The sequence below is a fragment of the Pelobates fuscus genome, chromosome 6 (assembly GCF_036172605.1).
Source record: "Pelobates fuscus isolate aPelFus1 chromosome 6, aPelFus1.pri, whole genome shotgun sequence".
Lineage (NCBI taxonomy): Eukaryota > Metazoa > Chordata > Amphibia > Anura > Pelobatidae > Pelobates > Pelobates fuscus.
Genome location: NC_086322.1, coordinates 53,112,905 through 53,131,034, shown reverse-complemented (window position 1 = coordinate 53,131,034; position 18,130 = coordinate 53,112,905). Strand labels below are relative to the sequence as shown.

Sequence of the window (18,130 nt, the reverse complement as noted above, 5' to 3'; positions counted from 1 at the left end):
CCGTGGCACACCGGGGAAACATTCCACGGCACCCCTGGGGTGCCGCGGCACACAGTTTGGGAACCGCTGCTTTAGACACAACTGGGTAATCCCTAAATCCTGGACTGGTAGGGGGTACTTGAGGACTGGGTTGGGAACCCCTGATGTAGAAGATGACACTGACTGATCGATGTCCCCTGTGTATGTCCCCTTCTTTTGTTCTTCAAGTGATGTAAAAATCAAATAGTCATTCTGTGTGCAGAATGAAAGTAACTAGTCTATGGTTGTATGGCTTAGATAAAGTTTACCACAACATGTCATTGTGTGCAAATAGTCTTCTGCCTTCTATGTAACCTCTTTAAAGCCTCTGACGTACTTTGCATCTTAAGCCCAGCTTGCAGGGAAAATCATCATACAAAGAGCCTGTGCATGACACTAAATGAGATCTCTCTTATCAGCCTGAAATTCACATTGCTCACTGATTTTTCCAGGGCTTCACAAGTTCAATTACGGGGCATTTTTTCATTCTTGTCACTCTACATATTTAGGACCATATTACATTATGATTTAATGCACACAGAAACATATCATATTTACTAAACTATTGCAGAAAAGGAATTCCAGGAATCTTATCATGTAGTAAAAATCGAGGTAAGAGAAAAACTCCCTAAATATCGGCCACATGCCAAGTGTCAAAGAGTGCATCGCATGCAAATAAGGTATGACGGCATTTCACCCAGTTTACCATTTCTTCGATATATTTCTCTAAACAAGACTCAAACATTTTTCCACTTCTGCTATTCTGGCTTTATATTTCCAATTCCTTTGATGTTTATTTTACTGAAAAATAACACTTGTGTAAAAATAAAATATGAACCAACATGTAAGCCTAAATGTGTTTAATCCGCAGTTTTGTATTTATTTATTTTTTTCCATTTTTTTATTTTTGTACTGCAGTAAAATAAACACAATATGACATTGACATATGTTGCAGGGCAAAGCGATAGAATATAGGTTAAGGGTTAGAGCACAGAATGTCAAGATGAACTGCATGTTATTTGTTTTTGAAAGGTAAGTGTGTAAAGCAGTGACAATCGTGCTAGGCAGACATGTAATAAATTCCTAGATTTTACTAGTAGCATGACGTAAAGTCATGATTTTATTAATGACACGGAGGCGAGTATTATGCTTCTCTTTCTTTTATTTTCCCTCAGCAGCGAAGAGAGAAATGAGTGAAAAGAGAAAACCATATCATTAACATATATACATATTCAACATATTCCACAGTGCTACATAGGGGAACCTCCCCCTTTCAGTATATAAGGTGTAGCACTCTCTTCCTCTTCCTCTTTCGTCGCGATCCGAAGACCCGTAAACCGAACCAGAACTTGAATTTGAACTGTAAACTCGGGAAGCTGAACATATCTTCCTGGGAATGTGGAGTCAACTGCGAAGCTCCTGTTAGTTCCATAAGTATTTGGAATCATGCTAAAAAAGAGGGGAGAAATATGGTAAAATCTCAACTTGCAACTGGGTGTAATATTTTCCATTATATATAGCAATCTTGACTTCTGAAAAGGAATAAGTGTCATATTAACTAGACATAACATAAATTGTGTGATGATCATGATCAATTAAAGCTAATGTAAACTAAGCTAAGCGACAGAAAACATCAAATCTATACAGCATAATTAAATAGAATATGGGCCAGGAAGACCCGTCCTAAAGAAGTAAGTCGTGAGTCAGTCCAGAAAAACAGGGTGTAACAGAAAACATATCACCACCTCCAACCCAGGGAGGGAGGGAGGGAATAATACTCGCCTCCGTGTCATTAATAAAATCATGACTTTACGTCATGCTACTAGTAAAATCTAGGAATTTTATTAAAGACACGGAGGCTCCTATTATGCTTGTTTAAAGCTGAGCAATGACTTTATCTGAAAAATGTTGTATCGGTCTAAAGTAAAAGTTCCTGAATGTGGATTCCGTAGACCAATCTGCAGCCTTCAGAATGTCTTCCAAGCGGCATCCGGCCGCCGATGCTTTAGAGGCCATGGCGCCTCTAACAGAGTGTGATGAGAAAACAGAGACGTCGATTCCGGCCGTAGCTAACATCCATTTAATCCATCGTGCCAGCGTCGGCGTGGATACCGGCAGATGGGGTTTCTTCAGGGAGATGAACAGAGGCCCGTCATTGGACGGGCGCAGTGTAGAGGTGCGAGACTCGTATTCTTTTAGGCACGCTATTGGGCATAAGTTAGGTAAACACGGTATCCGTGGATAGCAGACCTGTTTGGTGGCCGACTTCGTTCTTCGTGAGATATCGAACGACACCCCCTCCGGGGTGAATGAACGTGCTCGCCAGTCCAAGGCTCTCACATCTGATACCCGTTTGCAGGATAGAAGGCAGAGCAGCATCAGTAGTTTTGCCGACAATTGTTTAAGTGAAAGATCCACGTTAGTGGGCCAGCCATCTATGAGTCTGAACACACAGTTGATGTCCCAGAAGGACCCGTATCTGGACGTGGGGGGACGTGAGAAACGGACTCCCTTAAGCAAATGACAAACTAGAGGATTCTGCCCCAGTGGGAGGCCGTCCACCTGGTCGTGCCCGGCTGAGATGGCCGAGCGGAAAACATTGACCGTGCGGAAGGCCTTGCCTGATTCGAACAGGTGCGTAAGGAAATCTAGTACCGATTTTACAGGGGCTGATATCGGATCCAATGATCGTCCCAAGCACCAATTGGCCCACTGTCTCCATGCTGCAGCATAGGCTTGTCGTGTACCAGGTGCCCATGCGTTTGCCAGGAGCCGCACAGTCGTGTTCGAAACCTCCGTGATCTCCCAGGGTCCCCGGAAAGGAGCCACGCCATGAGGCGGAGAAGGCCCTGTTCCACCAGGGGGTGGTTTTCCCCATCTGGGTTGGTCAATAGCGATGGATGGTCCGGCAGTAGCCGTGGGTGGTCTATCGCCATCTCCAGCAGATGTGGGAACCAAGGTTGAGATCTCCAGCACGGGGTTATCAGTACCAATGAGCTCTTGAAGCGCCGGAGGTGCGCCAGACAACGAGCTATCAGGTTGAATGGTGGGAAGGCGTAAGCCCTGCCCTCGGACCAATCTTGGAGGAAAGCGTCTGTCGCTACGGCCTCCGGGTCTGGTCTCCAGCTGCAGAACTTCGGTAGTTGTGTGTTGAGTCTGGATGCGAACAGATCCATGCTCAAAGGTCCCCACAGGGACGAGATTCTGCGGAATATTTTCGGTAGCAGTTTCCAATCTCCCGAGTCCCTCAGGTAGCGGGAGTTCCAGTCCGCGGTGTAGTTGTCTAGGCCCGGGATGTGTTCCGCGGTAACAGACACGCTGTTTTGTAAGCAGTAGTTCCAGAAGTCTCTGGCCAAAACCGCTAGGATGCGAGACCTGGTTCCCCCTAGATGGTTTATGTATCTTACGGCTGAGACATTGTCCAGCTTGAGGAGGATCGAGCATGAGATGCCTCTGGGAGACAGACTGCGAATGGCGAACGAGGCCGCCAGCAGTTCCAGAGAGTTTATGTGTAAGAAGGACTCCTCCGTGGACCACCTGCCTCCTGTGGATATATTGCCGCAGCGCGCGCCCCAACCATGTAAGCTGGCGTCCGATTCGATCACCAGGTCTGGAGTGGACCCGAAGATCGCTCGGCCGTTCCAAGCCTCCATGTGGGTTAGCCACCAGTTCAGTTCCTCCCTCGACTCTGTATCCAGGGAAATGTGAGATTCGTACGAGTGGCCACTCCTCAGGCAGGCCGCTTTCAGCCGTTGTAAGGCTCTGTAGTGTAGCGGGCCTGGGAAAATCGCCTGGATAGAGGCCGCCAACAGGCCGATGACCCGTGCCAGTTGGCGTAGGGATATGTCCGGCCGTTGCATAAGTTTCTTTATTTCCCTCTTGATGTTGGACATCTTCTCTGCTGGGAGGCAGAGAACCTGTAGTACGGAGTCGATACGGAATCCGAGGAATTCCATTTGTTGAGAGGGGATCAGAACCGACTTCTTCCAATTTACAAGGAAGCCTAGGTTCTGTATGAGGTGTAGGGCCCACCCTAAGTGTTCTAGTAAGAGGGATCGAGTCCCGGAGAGTATTAGGATGTCGTCCAGGTAAATGATAAGGCGGACTCCGTGTAATCGGAGGAAGGCCACCACTGGTTTTAGGACTTTCGTGAAACACCACGGGGCGGAGGACAGGCCGAAAGGTAGGCATGTGAAACGCCACTTCTTGCCTTCCCAGCAGAACTGGAGTAGGTTCCTGTGAATTGAGGCTACCGGGATCGTTAGGTAAGCATCTTGCAAATCTAATTTGACCATCCAGTCTCCGGGTAGGAGTAGGTCTCTGAGGCAGTGAATGCCCTCCATCTTGAAGTGCCTGTATTGTATGAAGGCATTCAGGGGCCGTAGGTTGATAACCGGGCGTACCCCGCCTCCTTTTTTGGGCACTAGAAAAAGGTTGCTTACGAAACCCGGTGTGTCTAGAGGGACCTCTTCTATGGCCTTCTTGGCCTGTAATTCCCTGATCTCCGTAGAGATGAGATCTAAGTGTGCAGATGGCATGTGAATCGCCCTTGGGGGAGAGGACTGAATGGGGGGAGCGGTTAGTTCTAGGTGGTAGCCCTTTATTGTCTGTAACACCCAACTGTCTGACGTGATAAGTGACCATGCCCGGGTGAACCGGTTCAGTCTGCCCCCTACCTGTATATGGGAAGAAAGGGGAAACATGGTACTCACCATAAGGGCGTTTTCCCGTGGGTGCTCCTCGACTGCCGCGGGTATGCCAAGCCCGTCCTCGCGAGGGGAAGAATGGGGTGAAGGACCGTTCCTGGGTCGGTCTCTGTTGGTTGAAGGAGCCTCTGCCCGGTCTTGAGAAACCCCGGGGGTTGCGGCCGGGTAGACGGCTCCTACCTCTACCGGCCCCGCCAAAAACCTTTGGGCTAAATACCCTCTTAATGGAGGATTGGGCCTTGTCCAAAGCCGTGAATGTCTTTACGTAAGACCCTAGGTCCTTTACAAAGGATTCTCCAAATAGAAGGCCGTTTGCGGAGGCACCGGGCTCATTAGAGGCCATGCTTGCGAGCTTGGGCTCAATCTTGAGCAGGATGGCTTTCCTGCGCTCTGTTGACATGGCCGTATTGGCGTTGCCTATCATGCAAATTAGGCGTTGGAGCCAGCCGAACGCCACCTCAAAGTCTACTGGAGCCCCAGTAGACTGAGCCGTCTCCAGCAGCTCATACAATTTGGTGACCGGGCCCAGGGTGTCAAGGAACTTGTCCTGGCAGTTCCGCATGGAGTAGTCCAGGCCTTTTTTGGGTTTCCAACCCGACTTGCCCAGAAACTGCACAATCTGGGGGTCTACCTCAGGGGTCTTGGCTACCGCATCGGGTATGATCGGGCGTGGGCATTCCGCCCTCAGCTTGTTCCGACCCTCCTGTGAGAGGGATTTCCGTACCCTAAGGGCCAGGTATCGGGCTATATGGGTCGCAGGCTCCCATTCCGCGGAGCGAGGGTGCCTGAGGTTGTCTGGGTCAAAAGCCAGGGCCTCCTTATCGTCAGAGGTTAGCTCTGCATCATGGGCCCCTGAAGGGGTTTTGGCCTTGGTTTGCCTGGAAGGGAATTGTGACCCTGGCAGGTCATCGTCCCCTGAAACCTCGTCCCCGTAGGGATCCGAGAATTGGTTGTCTGACTCCTCGTCCCCATCCTCGTCCGAATCGGACAATAAATCATGGGCACGTGCCCGTTTCCATTCCCTGGCCGCCGTAGCCCGGCCAGTAGCTCTACTGCGCGGTTGTTGCGCGCCATCATCGACAGCCTGAGGCGTGTCATTCAAACCAGGCTTTACCTGGGTGTGGGGAGGGTCAGCGGTGTGTTTGCGTTTGGCAGGCGCCTTGCGCCCTGGGCTAGTCCCTTCAGGGGAGTTGGGAGAGGGCCCTGTGCCAGACTGGGTGGGAAGGGCCTGCCTAAGGGCCTGAGAGATGGATAGGGAGATACTAGAGGACATAGCTCCCATGGCCGAGGAAATGGCCTTGTTAATGGAGGTGGACATAGTGGTGTCCAAGAGGGATTGGAATTCCTCAGAACCTATAAGGTTAGAGTCGGCCTGGGAATCAGATGCTGTGGTACCCTTAAGTGGGACAGGGTGGGGATTCAAATCACCACAGGCAGACTGCATGATAACAAACTATTAGGTAATGTAAGGCTAAAGGACAGAGGTGCTGGATTGCTTAACCCACGCACAAAGGACAGAGCAGGAGAGAAAGAATACCCGGTAAGAGCAGGAGCGGGGGTCAAGCAGCCTCCTCGGAGCAAAAACACGCCGAGTAATGAGGCTTAAAATGGCCGCCGGCACTATCGGCGACGGGAAACCAAGAAAATGGCCGCCGCGAGTGTCCGCGCATGCGCAGAACGCGCCCGCGGCGGAACCGAGAAGGTGAGAAAAACCGCCGGGGAGTAAGGTTGGCGGGATATAAAGGTTGCCGAAAACGACAAGGGTGGGGTGGGGAGATTGTCAGGGGCACAGAGGAGCCCAGGGACCCGGGTGAAAACGGGTCGGGTCAAAACCCAGCCCAGGGTGAAGAGGGGCAAGAGCCCACCCCCAAAGGAAAGAATAAGCAGTATATAAAGGAAAAAATTAAACATAAAAACCAAGCCCTGCAGATAAACTGCAGGCAGTGTAGGTATAGATGACAGTAAAATGATATAGTCAATAAATGTACTTAGCTGGTCTGAGGGAGCAGCGAAGAAAGAGGAAGAGGAAGAGAGTGCTACACCTTATATACTGAAAGGGGGAGGTTCCCCTATGTAGCACTGTGGAATATGTTGAATATGTATATATGTTAATGATATGGTTTTCTCTTTTCACTCATTTCTCTCTTCGCTGCTGAGGGAAAATAAAAGAAAGAGAAGCATAATAGGAGCCTCCGTGTCTTTAATAAAATCAGTATTTAAAAAGCTGGTTTCAAGAAGGAAAATCTCAGGCTGACAGCATTACACTTTTACAGTTTACCGATGTATTCATATGCAGGTATACGCCAAAATGATTCAACAAAAATAGAGGGAGAGAACTGGTGGCACTTGGTTTAGTGTTAGGTAAGGTGCTGCTGAACAAGGGGGGGGTGTCAGTTAGTATTTCGCCAGAATCAACCGCTTGAAGTAACTTGGTGCCAGGGTCAGGTGCCTCTCCAGCCCTAGGCCTTGATGAGGACTGGCATCTGCGTTCCACAGGCTCGGTCTCCAGTGCCGTCCGAGACTATCCCCTGTTGAGGGTGGACAGAGGATCGGGGTGACAGGCGCTGCTGAATGCGAACCATCCTCAGCCTTGGTGGATAATGCAGGGTATACAAGCCCCCCCCCCCCGTGGCCCTCGGCCTAGGTGAGTGAAGCACAGGATGCACAGGCTGTCTCCGAAGCTTTTCACCGCAAGTAGGCCCCTGTGTCTCTGGTCGCTTGTCTCCCAAGGCTCTGCTACCTTGGTCGTCTGTGGTGGTTGCCATATGGTGCTGGAGCTTGAGCCAGAAGTGTTGGAAGTGGCGGTCAAGCTGCATTTGGAACTCCGCAACCGCGTCGCTAGGAGTCTTCTGGAGGGGACTCATGCCACGTGAGTGCGTGAGAGTACCTCCCAACATGTTGCGGCTTTGCTCACAATGTACCGATGGTTGCATGGTGTGAAAGGTATGCGCAAGCCAGGTCTTTCAACACTGAGAAGACTGGGATATCCCCCACCGGTCCGGGTGGAGGGGGTTGGGAGTGCACCGGATCTACGTGCAGGGCTAGGTCACAAAGAAAATCGGCTTCTTCTCCTCAGTCCAGGCCCCAGTAGGCCGCAACAGGAACCTCTGGCTCTCGCTGATGAAAATGTTTAAGGAAGGTAGGCCCGGGCCTGTCTGAGAAAATAAGCCCCAGAACCAGGCACAAAAAGGCAATGAGAAATGCAGGAGCTCAGGTTAGACATGTCTGGTCAGCTTAGCGGTCAGGCTCTGCCTCCTTAACCCCTTAAGGACACATGACATGTGTGACACGTCATGATTCCCTTTTATTCCAGAAGCTTGGTCCTTAAGGGGTTAAACAGCAGTTTTGACTATCATAGAAATGCCAGCCAGCTGTGAGGCTAGGTTCGTCATATCATTTGTAGTAACTGAATTTTACGAAAAGACTTTTAGAATCTGCACTTTCAGTTTCATGCATTTAGCTTATGGTTAAAAACAAATGAAAAATACCCAAGTGTTGTAATCAGAGAATCTCACGTCACGGATTGCAAGTCTAATTGACTTGTTTCATAATTACCAATTTCAAAATGTAGAACACACAAAATTGAAATTCTTAATGCAAAACCGTCTATCAAAATCCCCCCAGGCCACATGTTGAACACAATGGATTTTTTATGTGTTTTATTGGTACTAGAATGCGGCTTTTTAAGCAGCTTCTTATTCATCAAGATTACAGTAACCACTTTGATTCGTGTTCAAATTAAATAAAATGATGGGGTTGGTAACATCTGCTATCACGGAATGGAAATTGAACCATTCTCCGTTCCTTTCTTCACAGCAGCCTATTTATACTCTGGTAGATAATCCCGCTTTGTGGGAACCTGAAGTCATGAGTTCAAGCAGCGTTCAGTTTTAAACATAATTATGGGTTGAGGTTTCAATGAACAGTATAAGCTACTAGTGACAGTAGTCTCTTCTCCGTGTAATAAATACAGCCAGAAGCATGCTAGAATCTATAGAACATATTGAAAAAGATAATGAGAGTGCTCTAAGAGTAATTCCTGAATAATGTGCTGATTGTACGATTAGAATTCTACACACACACACATACACATGCTGGCCTATGTCCGGAACGTCGTTCTCTGTACAAAACACATTCCATCGTGACTAAAAAAACATATATCCACACTGGACATAGGATAAAGGATTAATCAAATATGTGTTACCAAAAACAAGTAACGAGTGGATGTATCTGCTTCATGTTGTATTATATGAAGGGGGATCTGGAAATAAAGCAGAGACTGTAAGATTAGATAAGTACCATTATCAGATCAATTGTGAATCACTAAAAATGAAACTGCTAATTTTCTGGGCAAAAAAAAGCCAAACAGGATAATTTCTCAACCTTAGCTATTCTGGCCTATAAATTGTAATCGCCTTGTTAGAACTACAACAGAACACTTTACCCCACTCCCTCTAGAATGTAAGCTTGTGTGAGCAAGGCCCTCAGCAACCTCTGTTCCTGTGCATGCCACTTGTCTTGTTGTAAATACATGTCTCTTATTTTTACCCATTGTACAGTGCTGTGAAATTTGATGGCTCTTTAAAACTAATAATATTACACAATTCTTGTCTTAGTGCCATATACCTCCAACATGGGAGGTTCGGATCTGGGACAGACAGGTGGGCAGGCAAGGATTGCTTGGTGACGATTGGTGCACCCACCCTGTAAGGAGAGTGTCAGCTTGCAGGCTGACGGACAGTGCATTTAGGGCAAACTATGTGCAGCGAGCACTTCTGAAGCACACTATAGATGGGTTTAATGCCCTGAATTTACCCAGCACAGGGGAAAACACAGGATAGCAGAACAGGAGCCCAAAACTGGGCTCCACTGAAACTGGGGCAGTCGGGAGGTATGGTGAGGGACACCCAAAATAATATCTCAGTATTACTGCTCATGACAGGACAGCTCTCTTGATAACTAAGCACTAAGGTCTGATACCTTACAGTGCGATGTGTCCCGCAGCGCACGAGTATCTTAATCAACTTGTTTTGTCTGGCTGCTGTCTGTCTTCGCTTAAAGAAACATTTCCCCATAACAAACAAAATGTTTGGGGTGTATACCTCTATGGCTGTTATCCTCTGTTTGCTTTTACTGGTATCAGATATGTTTTCTCTGAAATACATCTGAATTGTGCTTATTTTACAAACGAGTGAATCCTTATGTATCATCAATTCTATTAGAGTGCTCTATTACTGTGTTACTATAACCCTAACAGTGATACAGTGTTTCCAGTGATATTACATTACTATTTTATAGCATGTGATATTATGTTACTATATCATAACACTGATACTGTTTCTATAATATAATGGTGATATTGAATTCTGTATTGTAACAGTAATATTGTGTTACTATTGCGTGTTTATATGTATCACATTATGCACTAGGGTTATCTATTAAAATGTGAATATTTTGGGAAGTGGAAATTGTACGTCAATATAACCAAACTGGAAAAACCTCTCAAGTCGCCCTGTTTCTGGATCAGTTATTTTGTCCTTAAATGGGCAATTCTTTGAGGAATTCCTGACAGTTCACACTATAGTGAATTGCCACATTTGCATTTAATAACATATATATTTTCTTGCAGAATAATGGCTACAGGGGAGCCCAGCTGGCCCACGCCAATGAAGGCCATTGGTGCCCAGAATCTACTGACAATGCCTGGCGGAGTCACAAACGCAGGGTACCTGCACAAAAGGGGAGGAAAACACTTTCAGCTCTTAAAATGTAAGTTTGGTGTTTTAACAGTAAATACATGTAGAGTGTTACATAGCGCATGCTAAGCGTGCATGTTTAATGTATCAGTATGACACGTTACTTTATACTGGGGGGACCCGTCTGTGCTGTAACTAGAATATGTTGGCAAACTGCTTTCATTGTTCATTATGGATAGAAATTGACATGACCTTACATTATTCTTATATAAATCAATTTAACAATATATTTCTAGCAGGCTGAATACTATTTCCGTCTCACCAAAGTATACTACAATTATATTTCGGCACATTGCTGACTCTCTCCCAGTATGCTTCTGTGCAGTGAAGTTGTAATGGTTGTTTGACCTGTGTGATGTTGTGGAATGCCACGCACGAAATCAAAAGGATGTAAACAGGCTACGAGAGCATTGAGGAGCGTGGGTGTGAGCCAACATGGCTACCAGAGATATAGCGGTCAATATGGCATACATCTTGTCTGAGCTGACACATCAGTGGCCTGTCAATCAAGCTCACCCATGTGCAGAGTATGGCTGTTAGTGTGCGCAAGTTGTGCTTTTTTTTATGATTTTCGTCGTGGTCCCTGCAATGGGAAAAAGTAAGGTAGAAAATGGAAAGGTTTTTTTTTCTTTTTAAATTCTTTATTTTTCATACGATAGGTATAGCAAGTACAATACAACTGTCGGGCTTGCGCAGAAGCCAATATTTAAGAGAACATTCTTGTAAATGCAATATGTAACATGAGCTCACATGACAAGCCTCTTTTTAATCCCTTTGTACCTTGCCTCCCATCGAGGATTTTGTGTTTAATCCAGGCAATGTAGCTTAAAGGGACTCTCCAGGCAGCCCCTGTTTACTCACCTGGTTCCAGCGCCGGGAGCCTCGTGAAGCCGCGCCCCCTATTTCGTCAAAATGACAAAATAGGCGGGCGTGAGCAGGGAGCAATCAGACGCTTCCATTTGGAAGCGTCATTGCTCCCTTGTGCGCATGCGCGGCTTCGCCGCACATGCGCACAGACTTCAGAGGGCGGCATTCATGCCGCCCCCTGAAGTCCTCAGTGCACTACCGCGCATGCGCGCGGTGTGAGCGGCCGCGAGCTGAGCTGACTGACAGCTCAGCTCGCGGTCTTTGCCCGCCCCCTCTCCTCTCTGACAGGCTGGAGAGAGAAGGCGCGCACACAGTGCCTTCTCTCTCCAGCACACGTCAGACGTATTTTCAAACGTCTGACGTGTACAGGGCCTTTTTAGGGCCCTGCATGATATGAAGTGCCTCTAGTGGCCGTCTGAGTGACGGCCACTGGAGGTATTCCTATCAATCAATGTAAACACTGTATTTTCTCTGAAAATACAGTGTTTACATTAGATTGCCTGCAGGGAGCTATAGATCTCACCTGAACAAATACATTAAGCTGTAGTTGTTCAGGTGACTATAGTGTCCCTTTAATAAGGAGCCCTAACTCTACACAAAACAGTTTCCTCTTTAGGCATCCTCGTTTCTCCGACTGTGTAATCATGCCTGGGTGAGGGAAAAAAAATGAGAAAAAAAAATAAAAAAGCAGAACAATACCCCTGTAAACCAAGGGGTGAGAACAGACATAGGAAAGGTTTCTTGACTGCCCACATGGATTCCCCAGGTATTGATAATGCGAAGCAATCCCCATGACAGATCCCCTGTAATCTTGCTCAGCTGAGTAAATAGCTGCTGCTTAGGGCTACATTGTAAGACTTATCTGGCAGTAACTTGTGTTGTTGATGGAGCAGTTTGTGCAAAGTTCAGACACCATGCTGTGTTTTTAAGTTATTTAAGGATTCCCCGGCTCCAACAAGTTAATGGATGATTTTGCTATTATTGTAACTGGACAAACCTTGCTTAATCAGAGATGACCTTGAATTTTGTGCACTGGGACCTGGTTTAAAATCAACATGGACAAATACTTCCTTGTGTAAAAACATTAACTCATGGAGTGCAGAGCAATCTTTAATATCTCTGTCCTGATTATCAGAGTTAAACAAGCACTCATATTGCAGTATAAGAGTGTAACCCTTTCAGTGCCAGGCAGGAAAGGAATAAGAAATACTTTCTTGATCTCACACTTTTGGTGTCTGAAAACTCCAAAAAGTTACCTGCACACTATCCCAAATCCCTATGTATATTTAAATTACTGGAGGTTTTTACTATCACTCCAATGGCCATTAAAGTGTCAGCCCACCTGCCACATCAAGGCAAACCTCTTAGGCGAATCCTACACTAACAATTCACCTTTCTCTTTCAGCTTTCAGGATAACACTTACCGTATTAACCTTTAACAGGGAACACATGGGGTGGGGGGCAGCACTGTAACATGGCTGTGTAATACAAAAGCAAATACAAACATACAAAATTAAGCCCTGCGCTCAAACTCCCACTATTCCTGGGCAGCAGCAACTACTATAGTAGATTTTTTTTTTAGAAGCAAGGTGAATTGATAAGACTCGGCTAAGAGGTTTTGCCGTGACGTGGCAGATGAGCTTACACTTTAATGGCCATTGAAGATGTGCTAAAAAACTCCAGTTATTTATTTATTTAAAACCTCCAGTGTGCAGGTATTTTTTGGAGCTATGTATTGGGGCTGATGTGTAAGTACAGTTATTGCTGTCGCTCAGTTCTTCAGTCTTGTTTTTTTCATGTTTGAGACAAACGCTTTCCGTAATATCCACTAAAAAACTTAAAACAAAAACAAATAGACAAACCCTGTGCAACACCTGGCATATGAGCATGACAAAGGATCTGTCTGATATATGGTCACCCCCATTGACACTGTGGATATTTAACCCTGAGACATGTGATTCAGTGCTACCACTCAGTGAGCGATGCTATGTGCCTCCTGTCTGTCATAGAATGAAAGAGACCTTGGATGGAATACCCTAGGTAATCCTGTATAGACTTTTTTGTAGACACTGCATAGAAAAGTAAGAAGCGTTTCACTGATAGGAACATATCTACTGGTGGTTAGGGGACTGCCAGTAAGGGAGGTCATTAAAGAACATCTTCTGACATGTGAAAACCGCATGTATATGTGGTCAGTCTCGGCTGAGACATAAATGTCAAGGATGGGTTTTTGCACAGTTTGCACAACACAAATTCTCTCTCTCTCTTTTTAGTTATGTTTTTACCTTGTTTTGACAGATAAGTTCCTTAATACTATATGTGAGTCATGCATTCCTGCGAATGTCATTGCTCCAAAGTACAATCTCATTCGGTTACCCTGTGCTGGTACTCAGTACTATCAACAGATGGGCTTTTGGCCATTTGTGATTCTAAACCAGAATTATCTGATTCTTAAGAGGGTTAAACAATGCAGTTTTAAGTATACTGGACCTGGACCTGTTGTATTTCTGATATCATTGTACTGAGTGTTTTAAATCAGTCTATGTGATTATTAGAATTTCTCTTTGGGACAAATGACTTATTCCATAATTCGCTATACAGAGGATTATGGGATAAGATCACTTCAAAATGACCAGAATGAGATGTTCTGGGTGACGCAAACTCTTACTGGTATAGAAGGAACTGCCTAAAGCAAAATTTAAACTGGCCTAACTCTTTAAGCTGGTGAGGTCTCCAACTACACTTTCTCAGAGTCACAGGTTTGAAACCTATTCAGGCCAACTCAACCGTAAATCCTTCCAAAGTCAATGGAATGAATACCATTAAATTGGGTAAATAACATCTAAACTCCAAGACAAACTTAAAATAGAGGCAAACTGAATGTTTACTGTTTGATTTTATTATGTACCTGGTAATGCACTAGAGTTCTTTTTTTATACCCTTAGAAATAATAGTAAATTATCGTAAACAAAAAAAATGAATTTTTCAAGTTTCATCCCTTATACTGTAAACGTTGCTTAACTGAACGTGTAGTATATACTGTATGACACAGAAATGCTGTTTATTTTGTACATCACTTTTATGACCTGTAGGTATTTGCTGTAATACATTGCAATACATTGTTTAAGACTACTAAGTGGTAATACAACTTCTATAGATTTAGGTTTTTGCTAATAACCACACTTTTTCTTTTACATTTGAAATATTTACTGGGGTGCTATGTAATAAAGGGGTAAGCGTGAATTTTGCTTACCTTCATTTACTTTATATGTCTTAGTGTGCCTTGATAATCTGTCATACAGGTAAATAAAAAAAAAAATAAAAAAAATACCAGAGCATTATTAAAAAAAAATCCATGAAAACACTGTTAAAGGAGCAATTTAAGCACAATAACCGCTATAGTTTATTGTAGCGGTTATGGTGCAAAGAGTCTCTGGGTGTCATGTTCCAGTTTTCAAGCACTTTGACAAAACATTTATAGCTTCAGGTACCCAAATTCGGCCCCTCAGGCATGTGTTACGCTGCCCCAGATCTCATTGCCAGTCATTAACAGCCAAGATTGGACATATTTTGATTTAAAAAATGGGAAAGTAGAACATTCGTATTATCACATCAATGCTCAGAACTCAGTGACAGGAGAGTCCAGTTTTTAATGTGTAAAAACTCAAAAACAGTTTGACAGTAAATACCGCCCAATGACTCTTTACACCATAACTGATACAGCTAAGATGATACTTCTGTTTTATAGCTGATACAGCAAGTCATTGGGAGTGCGGTGCTTAGAATGTTCTTTAACTTTTAGTTCTTTATTCGGCCGTGCTAAAATCTCACAAATGACAATTCCTCTATTTTGACCAACATCACTTGCAAAGTGTTTGTTACTATTCAGAAAACAGATCTTTGTAATTGTTTCTGCAAAAATCAACTCTTCCAACCAGCCTGCATTCCTCTCCTTCAGGGCCGCTGAGATATGTGATTATACACAAGGGTTGTGTGTATTACTTCAAAACAAGCACCTCTGCATCATCACAAGGAGCCTTCTCTCTAAATGGCTACAACAGGTGGGTGGACATTCTAATATGTGACAATCCGCTCTGCCACTATGTCATATAGACCCATAATAACGACAGTCTTATCATTGTCATTGTATCGTCATGGAGACGCTGCTATACAATCATGACATTCTTAATTATTAAATAAATATATGCATGTTTTTTTTAATGATGTATACAGATATCATAAGCTAAAATAAGAAAATAAATTAAATAGTGATGGTTTGTGGGAGGAAGAGTTCTTCCTGTGGTCACTTATGTTCAACACTTCCTGTGCACAGCTCTAAACTGTATTTACTAAGTACGTTCCAGTCTATTTAGTCAATAGATAGAATGAGTCTACGTGTGATAAAAAGGGTTTGCTTGTCAATAAAATGTGCACATTGTGCTTGTTTAACCCCTTAAGGACCAAACTTCTGGAATAAAAGGGAATCATGACATGTCACACATGTCATGTGTCCTTAAGGGGTTAAGTCAAAGAGGTGGTGGACGAAATAGTCTCAGCATGATAGTTTGGTAAGTGTATTTATTATATCTAGAAGTGTTATAAAATTGTCATTCATAGCAGTATAAGATATGAAGTTAAATTGTTTATCTTTAAAGGGACACTATAGTCACCAAAACAACTTTAGCTTAATGAAGCAGGTTTGGTGTATAGAACATGCCCCTGGAGCCTCACTGCTCATTTCTCATTTAGCCATTTAGGAGTAAATCACTTTCTTCATGAATCCTAGACACACACCCCTGCATGTGACTTGCACAACCTTCCTAAACACTTCCTGTAAAGAGTTATCTAAAGTTTATCCTTTCTTTTTTGCAAGTTCTGTTTAATTTAGATTTTCTTATCCCCTAATAGCTTGCTACACCCTGCAAGCCTCCTGTGTGTGATTAAAGTACAATTTACAAAGCAATAAATAAAATTGTTTAAGGTAAATTACATCTGAGTGCAAGTGAAACCATTTTTTTATCATGCAGGCTGTGTCAATCAGAGCCAGGGGAGGTTGGTTAGGGCTGCATAAACAGAAACCAAGTGATTTAACTCCTAAATGGCAATGAATTGAACAGTAAAACCTGAGAGGCATGATCTACACACTAAAACTGCTTCATTAAGCTAAAGCTGTTTAGGTGACTATTGTGTCCCTTTAAGAGAAAAGCAATTAAATAAAAAAAAAAAGTAGGGAAAAAGAAGGGAAGAGAATATGAGCAAAGTAAAATTGGCCATGTTTATTATTTATTTCTCCCAGGGTTGTTTTTAAGTACCTATAGGTGTGAAAGTATAGTCTTATTTAAGGTAAATCTACTGAATAAAATTAACACTTTAATTTGTTGTGTAGAATTCACTAAGCTTCATTAAGCTTAATTGAAATAGAAGATTATCTACCTTCCAAATAAATATGTATACTATGCATAATTAAATATATAACACAAAAATAATATAATAAATACAAACATAACTTGCCAAGATAATTAGGTATCCCCCAACTTACATAGGAGTTCCACCAACCACAGGTTCCGAGCCACAGACCAGCTTGTAACCACAGTACATGAAAAAACATCCATTTCTTCTAAAAAAACAGAACTTAAGGTTAAAAAAAAAAAGATCCCAGCAGCAACAGTTAAAATAAAATGTGACATGTCCATTTATCTGAGCCTAAGGAATAGTATAGCTAGACTGCTTACTCATACCAAGTTTCTGTTCAATATGTTCTCATTGTTTATTCCTGTATAATTAAGCGAACCTGACCTCCTTGTAAAACCAACTCTTACATATCCAAGAAGCAGCATATGTTTAATGTCTCAAGCTTGCGGTCCTTAACGTGACCCACCACATTGGACTTACTTATTTAGCTTATATTCAGCTTGCATTATAGACTCTATAAAATTGGGCCTTTTCTTTAAATGCCACGTAACTGTTTAACTATGTATTCAAATAGCCTGTAACTGCCGTTGTGGTATTACAAGTATGCTTGTTATCTCTTGCACATAAAAAAAAATAAAGAATTAATAAAAAATAAAAAAAAATCGTCTCAGAACTCCCGAATGTCTGAGACATTTATGAACCCATGTAACCTAATTAAGGTCATGATTTAATATTTTTTGATAAGCTTTTTAATAATGTAAATATTTTTTTTTTAAATAATAAAATATAAAACTATATATCATGTATATATAAAAAAAAATATCAAAATTATATCCAAATATAAAAATATTTTTCAAGATATTAAATTGTTTTAAAAGTTCATCCAAAAATAATAAACCAATTGACAAGCTCATCCAAACAATATTAAAGCAAGGCCTACGTATGCATTAGTCAAATCTCAACTAAACTACCACTATCAAATCCCTGACTTCCCATAAAAAAAAAAAAAAAGTTAAAGACCCAAACGTTTAAAGGAGTACATCAATTTTTGTCACCTTTGATGTCTGTTTTAATATTGAGAATTGCATTAGCCTGATATCAGATTAGATATCAGCTCAGCTATATGGCTCTTGGCTCATACACAAACCTTGACTCTTTTCCGTGAGACCCACGGGCACAAGGTTAAAGGAACACCCCAAACATCATAAAGAAAACAACGGACTGTAGTAGTTATGATGCTCGGAGTGTTCCCTTAAACCCAAAATACTGAGTGCCAGATTTCCCAGCTGTAATAGAAATATCTGCTCATTTAATTTTTTATTATGACCCTTGTTGATGAACTGTTTCACTCTTCAGAAAACATTGTGAAGA

The 18,130-nt window shown here is 43.4% G+C and overlaps 1 protein-coding gene across 1 annotated transcript in view; it reads left to right on the top strand.

The window, feature by feature from the left end:
- SH3BP2 (SH3 domain binding protein 2) overlaps positions 1 to 18,130 on the top strand; it is a 49,153-nt gene that overhangs the window by 15,273 nt on the left and 15,750 nt on the right. The window contains exons 2-3 of the mRNA XM_063457722.1: positions 10,354 to 10,493; positions 15,306 to 15,408. Coding sequence (XP_063313792.1) covers positions 10,354 to 10,493; positions 15,306 to 15,408 — 243 coding nt within the window. The remainder of the gene's footprint in view (positions 1 to 10,353; positions 10,494 to 15,305; positions 15,409 to 18,130) is intronic.